The 10344-nt window shown below is 40.1% G+C and overlaps 1 protein-coding gene across 1 annotated transcript; it reads right to left on the reverse strand.

Annotated features, from left to right (window-relative positions):
* Window positions 1–2188: 2188 nt before the first annotated feature.
* Window positions 2189–10140, reverse strand: LOC111968434 (dnaJ homolog subfamily C member 5B). Its single transcript, XM_023993967.2, has 5 exons — window positions 9989–10140; window positions 6097–6221; window positions 4933–5146; window positions 4477–4627; window positions 2189–2619 (listed from the first exon to the last, which is right to left on the reverse strand). The coding sequence occupies exons 2-5, from the start codon at window positions 6210–6212 to the stop codon at window positions 2564–2566; spliced, it is 537 nt and encodes a 178-aa protein (XP_023849735.1). The 5' UTR covers window positions 6213–6221; window positions 9989–10140; the 3' UTR covers window positions 2189–2563.
* Window positions 10141–10344: the final 204 nt, after the last annotated feature.

A 10344-nucleotide genomic window follows, 5' to 3' on the forward strand; every position in this document is an offset into this window, starting at 1 on the left:
AAAACGGTTTATTAAATAAAAATAGACATCGTGACAGGCGCATGGGCCCCCAGAGCTTGTGGGCTCCCCTCATTGCGGGGGGGGGGGGGGTCCGGTACGCCAGTGCTACATACCCCAGTAATGTAATTGAGTATGTAGTATCATCCTCAATGAGATGGTGTTTCTCAAATCCATCATCGGAACATTTCATTCTCCTCCTAAAACAGCTACTGAAAGTTTAGAAAGAATCAAACAGGCTAAAAGGTGCCTGCTTAAACGAAAAGGAAACACCACTGTCCTTATGGCATTGCTACCTCTAAGTTTACAACACAAATCTCCAAATGAACTCTGCCAGTCTCTTAACATTGGTCTGGTTCATGCCTGCGTCTGTTGAAAACCTGCCACCTGTTCATCAGGTGTGGTTTTCAACAAGGATCATTACATGCTGTAGAAGTATGGTATTTTCCTGAAAAATAAGTTTGTAGAACTTCTGTGAGAAATGAATAGGCAGACAATTCTTTACATAACCCCCAATTTATTCAATATACATTTATATAAATATTTTACAGTATCAACAGTATATAAAGTAGAAAGTAGCATCAAAACAAAAAGGAAACATTTTTATTAAAGGTGAATGTTAGTAACACATTAATTCAAAAATAAAGCCTTTGAGGAATCCTGCATATTAGGTTGGGGAAATTAAAGAGCTATGGATTAAATATCATATCAACAGCATTTGACACAAAGCCACCACAGTTAAATCCTCAGGGAGAAATTAAAGTCAATGGACAAATAATCACAGCAATGTTTAAACTGCATTATATATTTTTTTTTCTTCAGTTTTCACTGAATGTGATACTGCTGAACTACAAAAGAAACCCACTTTAAAATCTGAGAATTGCTGGTATGTGAGAGAATGACTTTCAACAAATGGCATTATTTGGTGTCCAAGTGTTTAAAAAAGTTGAGCAGGTGTGCTCAGGAAGTGCTCCATATAAAAATAGAATGTGCACTATACTGCACAGAAACAGAATTTGACACTGACTCCAGATCACACAAGAGGACAGACATCAGAAGAAATGGGAAGTCATATGGGTCAGGAAGACATTTTTAAATGACAAGAACTCCAATATTATTCCATGTAAAGAGAGGGAGGTATAAGAGAGGCATATGAGAAAATGAAAAAAGTAAGCACATGTATGGAATCATAAGCTTCGGAAAATTGAAAATAAAGCTTGACAGCACAAAAATATTGCCTAAAACAAACATATAAACACATTTAAACTTTTGGCGTCTCTTCACATTGGTTCATAGGTTGCAGCGATTGGCTCCCACACAAGGGGTCGTGACAGTCCACAGCGGCCCTTATTATAACTGGATCATTATGCTTAGAAGGGTCGTTCCACAAAATGAGTCTCTTTTGCATTCCTTTAATATTTAAAGTAGAAATTGTGCACCAATATTTACCAAAAAAAAGTGCCATTTAATGTAGACCACAACTTTCAATACAGCTGATTATTCATATTAATAAAGACTTTCTAAAGTGCAAAGATTCAGCATTTTGGTATGTCCCTTTGTGCACCCTCTGTGACTTCCACGAAGATTTTAACCCATTTAACCTCAATGGTAAAATGTGTTTTTTATTAAAGTTGAACATGTGCTCTTTATGACAGAATTATGTGAACGTTTTTACCAAGTTACCCTACCCAAAATTGACACATTTTGTTGAATGACCCACAAGGCGTTTAAAGTGCACATTAATTTACAACTTCAGACTCAGGCTGCGCTTTCCCTTCTTTCACAAATAGCTTCCTGTTCCCTATATAGTGCACTACTTTGGACCAGAGACCTATGGGTCCTGGTCAAAAGTAGTGCACTACATAGCTCTGGTCAAAAGTAGTGCATTACACATAGGGAATATGGTGTCATTTGGGAGGCACATCAGTTTCTATTCAAACACCCTCCCTACACTCGCCATTGAGCATGCATAGAAGCCATTACTCTGCACATATTGTTCTGTACTATTAAAAAAATGCTAAATTTTTCAATCTACAAAGAAAGATCCCCTCAGCATTAAGGTCAACTTGGCAGTTGGCACAATCATAAGAATGTACGATTCTTGTAAACACAGACCCCAATTTATAATTAAAATGAGCCACAAATATAAGGCTTTGGCCACATATAGTACGGTGGGTCGACTGCATGAATTAAGCACCAGCCACTGATTAAAAAACAAACCACAGAAACTGATCACAGTAATGTTCGCTGTTTTTCCAGAAATCCTGGATGGAGGATTCCAGATTTCCTGCTTATTCCCTCCTTATTTCGGGAAAACCTGTGAATTTTGGGAAAGTTACCAGAATTTTGCAACCCTAGTTGGGAGTAACCAGAGTGGGCAGACTAGCCTGGTCCCATATCAGTTTGTGCTGTCTTGCCAAGTCCTAATGACCATACGAGTTGGCAAGACAGCACAAACAGATCTGGGACCAGGCTATGGGAAGACATCTCGCTGACAGGTTTTTACTGGTCCGCTGTGGTGAGTATAGGGTCAGAGTGGTTTGGCTGCAGATTGCTCGTGGTCGAACTAGGTCTTCTCATTAGCAGCAGCATGAGGCTGGATCACAATGGGTTCGTGTTCCCCTGCAGGGAGAACAGAGATGTACTGTTAATTCACTGAGCGCTTATCTTTAAGTCCAAGCCAGGACACAAGCAGGCAGAAATCACCTATTAGAAAAATATACTTTTATTAGTCCATATGAAATAAAAATGTGTATTCTGCTTTTTTGAACCAACCCTTCCTATTAGTAATGATAATAAACATTTTCAAAACATGTTTTGTAAACATAGGCTGCGTTCTTTTCCCACTAATTGGTCTTTTGACCAATCAGATCAGCTTTTTGCCAATAATTGGGTTGCCTGTGTAAACAGCCATTGATTAACAGAACAAAATTAAAGCATGGCCTTAATCATGTCAACATCACAAAGAACGCATGGTTGGCAATGGGGGAAAGAATTGGAATTGGAATGAGTTCAGCTAGTGGTGTGAAGGGACACGAAAAGCTTTTTAGATAGAGCTGGAGCATGAAAGACTAAAGAAAGCTCCCAACAACAAAAGTAATCACAGTGATAAGCACACTAGCATAGTTCGAGTTAGTGAGCACATTCGGAGCTCAATTTCCAATTGCCAAAAGCATATGGGTTAATAAGTTGCTAGCCCACAATAGCATTAATCAACGGGCGTAAGCAGTAAGCACGATATACAGTATACAAAATGCACAAAGAGTGTTAAAGCCGACCCAGTTTGGAGTTTCAACTGAGTTGCCAGAGGTTGCCCTAGGGCCTGGCTGAGCCATTATTATTATAGTCTCACCACCGGCTGTGAAATGAAAAAACATTTTCAGACTCCTTCTACTTCATCCCTTTAAGCATGTGCACTGGACCATCTTTAAAGTGATGTCCTGGTTGCTCTAAACAAAGAGGCGGATTCTAAAACTAGCTTCTAAAGATGTATTGTTCAACACATTGACCCACACAGACGTCATACGTACGGAGTGGCTGCAGATCGGACTTTTCTGAACCCCTCTTGCCAATTTGTATTTATTTATTTTACTTACTAGGCAAGTCAGTTAGGAACAAATTGTTATTTACAATGACGGCCTAGGAACAGTGGGTTAACTGCCTTGTTCAGGGGCAGAATGACAGATTTTGGCAGCTCAGGGATTCGATCCACCAACCTTTCGGTTACTGGCCCAACGCTCTAACCACTAGGCTACCTGCCGCGCCAAAATGGCTAAAGGCCCCAAAGGTTTTGCGCATATGCAGGATTCTCTACTTTACGCACTACAGGCTACTGGTGGCAAATAGTGCTTGTTTAATACAGTTGAAAAAAAGACATGTCTGCAAAATCACATGATGATAGTATTCTACATAACAGAACCAAATATAATAGCATAGTGTAACATTACTGTAAGACAAAAAACACCACCTAATTTCTTATGAGATTTTAGGATGGTTGTGCGATTGGTCGCATTTTTCTCATGTGGCCAAAACTCAACAGCATGCCCCAGTAGCAAAATATGTGCTTTAATCACAGGTAGGTTATGCTACAGTTTGCTCTAAAATTAATTCCCTGTACATCATTCAAAACAACACTGTATAACTCAAGATCTAAATGGATATCCCCATAAAACTGACTGAGATCAAATGGTTGGTATGTAGATGCTGCATGGACGTTTCACCGGTAAAACTTGGAGAATTATAATTCACGATTGACAGTGAGAAATGGGAAGGGAGGGTAACCCCAAAAAATGTGTGTGTAAAGTAGAGGTAATGATACACATGCGCAGAACATGAATCGGATCTTCAGTTCTGAGAAAATGGATCCAAGGAGCGGGGCGAGGTGGTTGCCTATATGGATCCGCAGCCTCTGCCTAATACTTAAAGGATTATCTCGTACTCCCCCAGGCCTTGCCTCCCCCAGGCCTTGCCCCCACTCACCCCTGTCCTGCTCAGCTCTGATCTGAGCCTCCAGGTCGTCTGGGTCTACGTATCCGTGCTCCCCCTCCTGTGGCTTGCACCTGCCACAGCAGAAAAAGCAGCAGCAACAGCAGCAGCAGAGGGTGAAGATCCCACAGCACACCATCAGGGTCTGGGAAATAAAGAAGGAATTTGTTTCACACAGGGCATAATTGACATAAGTTGTCATGCATACACTTGTGAGTGTTAGAAAACTATAATAACCCGATTTTTGATTTCTGTGAACCCTAATGACCTTAATGATTAACATGCAGTACAATTTAGCAATGCCTAGGTCGTGAGTTAATTTCTAACGGGATCACATACACTTAGTAAAAATGTACAGTATGCACTCACTGTACAATAAGTCACTTTTGGGTATAAGCGTCTGCAAAGTGTATGCATATGAAAATGTGTAAGCCCTAAAAGACTTCTCACCTTAAACCAGCACTTGTGAATGAGGAAGTAATATTTAACGCTCTCGTCTCCAAACTGCTCGGCCACATAGAGGCCCATGGAGCCGTACTCGTCGTAGACCTTCCTCTTGGTCTCGTCGTTGAGGATGGAGTTGGCATTGTTGATCTCCTTAAACTTCTCAGCTGCCTCGGGGTTGTCTGGGTTCTTGTCAGGATGATGCCTCAGTGCTAGTTTCCTGGGAGGAGGAGGACTTTTATTTATATTGTCACGGGGAAACGTAAAGTCGTGCGCTGCTTTTATTCACATGAGTAAGTCACGGGAGAGTTTGAGTTTAGAAATATAATACACGAGAATCATTTGACCTCATTTGCAAAAACCACAGAGCAGGTAATCAGGTTACCAGTATGCAAATATGTCTTTTGTTTTATATCTACTAGAAATCTTCCAAAAAGAGTAAGGACCGCCTATGCTATCGTTTCAGTTAATGGTGCTTTCATTAAGAAAACAGATGTGTTTTTAACTGTTCTGTAGTCTTTCTCAAAGCATTTGTCTGTGGTTGAGAGTTTTATAACCAGGGGTGAAAGTAAGGCGGTATGGTCCGGCAAAATAAATAGTGGGTGTATGCCGTACCAGTAAAACATCACAATAATTAAATCGAAGTGTCAAGAAGACCGTAGGCTATTACACCACTATTTATCATTCCCGTATGTCAGAGGCATGACAAATGAGCTACTGACAACAGGTGGTATAGCCTACACTCTAAAATGTGACAAGAACACTGACATTTTGCCATGGCAGAGATGAGTATGCGACACAGACCTGAGTGTGGACGCATGCATTTTGGCCTAATGACAATCGCCTCTTTCCATTCACCACTGTTTGGAGGCTGGAAATATGTTGTGAGTGGATGAACATACCTAGTAAAGGCCTAGTAAAGGAGCCCTTTGAAGTGATCGTTTGGCAATCAGATAAAAAGCATCGTGACCGGTTGTGTTTATGCCACAATAAAAGGTCATACATTTTAAAAGTTAAATGACAAATCTTTACGACTAGGCCCACAGAGATCCTATTGAATTAACAGGGATTCTATATGTAGTTCTATGATTAGGCCCAGAAAATCTTTTGGTGCACATATAGGAGGTCCCGTACCAAGAAGAAATGTGATCTACTTTCACCCGTTTATACCTGTATGCCTTCTTTATTTCTTCTGCGGATGCCCCCTTCTCCAGTCCTAGTATATTGTATAGACTGTCACCTGCGGTGGACATCTTACGTTGAGGCCTTTGGTTTGGTTCCGCCATGTTTTAGATCTGCAACAATGATAAAGACAACAGCTATGACTGGTATGCCATGAGGATATAGTGAAAGATCATAGGCTTTGCTTGTGTTTTAGCTCATGACACAAGGATGCAAAAAATGTGCCACATTACGTTTCTGTCTGCCACCAGCCTGCATTCGACCCCATCAACTACGCATTAACCCCACCCGGCACCAGTGTGTGTTAGAGATGTTGACGATAAGCATGGCCTGACTCTTCTCTCTTAACTTCCTTCATACTGGACACAGAGACATAAAAACGGTCTCCACTAGTTCATCTGACTCTGGGGAAGTAGATAAAGGGCCTCGTTGCCAAAATCCCGAAGAATCCCTTTAAATAAACACCATCATAAACATAATTAATTATTACTTTGTTAAGGGCAGGTCTTTGGGAATTCATTTATGAATTTAAGAAAATGCATTTCAAAGGAACAGAATGGCATATTTTGAGTTTAAATACACAACTGTGCTTTGAGTGTTTGTTGCAAGTAATGGCAGTAATTCAGCCACCAAAAATATATATTTTTTTAAATAGAGCTCAAGGGTTAATATTTAAGAGTTGTTTGGCAAGGATAGGCTATGTCATGGAAAGAACAGGTGTTCTTAATGTTTTGTAATCTCAGTGTACGTGTGAAATTAGTTTCGATATAGTTTTGGTGTAGTCAGGGGCGCGCCACGAGGGATTTTGGGCCCCATGAAAAGATATCACATTGGGCCCCACCACCAAAGGCCACACCAACCCTGCGCAATTGCTGTAACCACACACCTCCAGAACCCAATCGACCCATTCAAAGCTTTAAATAACTCTACCTTTGCAGGCTTGCAACTCTCTTGTAGTCCAATATTTATTGTACGATATTTACTGACAGTGAGCTGTGAAAATATAACACTGTGCAGACAGACATGCAACATTCTGCATAAAGTGGAATTCACTATTTGATGCAAGACTGATATCCTCTATAAGAAATGTGCTGAAGGCCATCTTTTACAGTCTAAATGGTAAAATTCTTGAATGGAAAATTCTCTTAAAATGAATAAATAACTTAAAATAAATATAACTTAAATATACATTAACCTCTTCAATTAAAATAAATTAACATTATCATCTATAGAATGACATAACAAACAAAATAAAATCAAAAGCAGATTTTTGAACTAAGTATACATACCAACTAGACAATAAGCAGCTGTAAAAGTGGAAAAGGAAAACAAAATGGAAATGAAAAGGCCTGATGGTGGCGCTAGAGGAAAGGTCAAGAGGTCATCAAATCAATAGGTTTCTTCCACTTGGGATCTTGATTGTGCATAACTAATTTTATGGCAATCCAGCCATTACTTTGAGATATATCTTGTTCTCAGTCTGTGGGCATCATGTGTGTAGTGATCCAATATCCATAGCAATGCAATTTAACAGTTAATCACTGGCCTTTGCTCAGCCTTACTCACCAAGAGCCCAGCGCCGAGCCTTCTTGCTAGCAAAGTCACTGATCAAGTCTTTGAAGTCCAGCTTCCTAGCTAACTGACTTTCAATGGACAGCATGGCAAGACTGCAAAGCCTGTCCTGGGACCTCAAATAGTTCATCAGTTTTAGCTTACTGAAAGCTCTATCGCCAACAGCAACAGTCACAGACAGTGTGCAAAATATACTACAGCAATGCACACTTCTTCAAAAATGCTTTACAGCTGCATCTTACAAATTGTATTCAGGTGACCAAGAGGGGACAAGTTAGTGGGGAAAGTGGCAGCATATACAGTGTCCAGGTGTCTTACTTAATTTTGAAACTAAGGTGTAAGATCTCTGGGATACTTCATGATCAGTGGTTGGTACACAGCAGGGACTTTATCCTCACTAATCTGTCCAACTTTCAGAACAGCAGAAAATTATTCTACCATTTTTTGCAGTGGTGTGGAACCTAGTGTCCAAGTCATTTATGATGTTGTCCATAGCAGTAAAAAACACTGTGTTCCCAAAACATCGTTGCTGCACTGTCCTGAGCTGTCTCCTCTTCAGAGGTCTCATCATGGAATATCTTCCTTTTCCTCTGGCGGCTGTGTTCCTTGCTAAATTGAGGTGCAACATCCATTTGCGTAGCAATCAGTGTTGCCTCAGACAGGACAGAATCCCATCCATCCCCCCTGTGCCCGCATGTTCTAAACAATGGCGAACCAGTTACCAACACCTGCGCCGAACGTTGTGCAACAGGTCATTCATATGTTTACCTAATTACCTAAGTTTAGAAGGGTCAGAGCCAGTGACACAATCAAATCATTGATTGGGTTAAGACGAACCGTCACTCCAAAACTAGCGGACTCATTGTCTACGCCTCCCTCTAAACCCCGCCCTAAATAATGCCAAAACTCGCAATCGAAAAGACTGGCTGTGAAAACAAAGATACGAGTAGCGTAACCAAAAGGTAGTACATGCGGGCAAGAGCGTAGGCAAAATGTATTCAATAGGATTGGTTGCTGGGAAAGTTTAACCGAAAACGGTTTTTGCATTTGTTTTCAAATATATATTTTTTTAATAATTTGACATTTAAAATTATTTGCTTACAAGTTTTGGGGTTTTGCTTTAGATGTCTTACTTTTGCTTACAATTCTATACATTTTGCTTTCAGTTGTTTGGTTTTTGATTTCAACATCCATTATTTCACCCATCCACAAAAATATATTTACATTCTCAACTTTATTTTTCATGTTAACGATATATTTTATTTTGAATTCAATACATATGGCGTGAAATTGGGGGGGGGGTGACATGTCCTCTTAATCTTAAACTGCTTATAACATAAATTATGTTTGTGATATTAAGATTCTAACAAATTATGTTTGTGATATTAAGATTCTAACAAAGATAGTGTGTTAGGCTTATTTAGGAAAGGTCAAGGACAGGGAGGACATAACTTTAAAAATGGCAGAGTACTTTCGTTTTGAGTCAATATGATGCTCTCAGCTCTCCTAGTGTTAAATGGTTACGTCTGTGGCTGCCTAGCCTACTATCTCCTGGTCGCTGAGCCTTGCCTAGCCTACTATCTCCTGGTCGCTGAACCTTGCCTAGCCTACTATCTCCTGGTTGAGCCAGTAAGAGATTGCCAAGCCTATTGTGATTATTACTCTTACATCAGGGTATTATGTTCTATTCTCATTAATTATAGGCCTATGGCGTATTATGTGTAGGTCTATGTGAGTCGCATGTTTTGTAATAGTAACGGATTTACGTAGGCCTACACGACTATTGGTCTGTAATGCGAAATCCCATTTTAGATGGTTTGTTGGGTGCGATCGATTACAGTAGAGTATAGCGTGGGCTATGCTTTTATGATAATTTGAGTGCCCACATTTTGGCACACCTATATTTTTGCTGGCCCTGACATGAACGAGACCACTGCTTTTGACATTATAATGCTTGTAGAAAATAAATAAATTTGATTTGATTTAGAGCAGTCTAATGGGAGTTTGAATAGGAGCTTCCTGGGCGTTAGCGAACAAACACTTGATACTCATCGTCGACATCTCTAACGCACCCAGTACTGACCTACAGCATAACCATTCACACATGCTCGTTGAATGAACCTCCGTAGTTTATTAATTTGAGACAATGAAAACATCGATGAGAAAATAAAATAATCGATCCGCCATTAAAGACTGATCCTGAAACAGATTGTGGGAAAGGTACGCTTTCAGTTGGTTAGATAAACTATGCATGAGGAAGTCAAGTGCATAAAACACAAATAATCACACACAGCCACATTCTACCCACTTTGTTTCGACGGGGGTCGATAGTCTCCTGGTGTCCGTGCACAATTATTATTGACGCATTTGCCAATAAAAAAAAAGAACAAGTGTAGACTCAAAGAAACAAAATCTCCCAAAACAAAACTTGCCGGTGACTTCAGGAAGTAGAACATGCATTATAGCCTGCCAATTCCGGTTTGTAGTGACCGGGTTCGCTTGTGGCGGGTTTGCGCATAAAATCACACACGCGCTCTAGTTGTACTGGAATGTAATTGCGGCCATATGCATAGAATCTTTGCCATATGTTTCTATCCGCGACACATGGAAAATGAACACATATAGTGGAACATGTAACAGCATTACATTATTACAAACAGTGTT

Source organism: Salvelinus sp. IW2-2015, linkage group LG9, assembly GCF_002910315.2.
Source record: "Salvelinus sp. IW2-2015 linkage group LG9, ASM291031v2, whole genome shotgun sequence".
In the NCBI taxonomy this organism is placed as follows: domain Eukaryota; kingdom Metazoa; phylum Chordata; class Actinopteri; order Salmoniformes; family Salmonidae; genus Salvelinus; species Salvelinus sp. IW2-2015.

What these genes read in the sequence shown, in the direction of transcription:
- LOC111968434 (XM_023993967.2), bottom strand. Translation starts at nt 6,212, where the DNA reads ATGGCGGAACCAAACCAAAGGCCTCAACGTAAGATGTCCACCGCAGGT. An exon ending in TTCACAAGTGCTGGTTTAAG is followed by an intron (nt 4,628 to 4,932) that starts GTGAGAAGTCTT and finishes TTTATTTCCCAG; the next exon opens with ACCCTGATGGTGTGCTGTGG. An exon ending in CAGAGCTGAGCAGGACAGGG is followed by an intron (nt 2,620 to 4,476) that starts GTGAGTGGGGGC and finishes TTCTCCCTGCAG; the next exon opens with GGGAACACGAACCCATTGTG.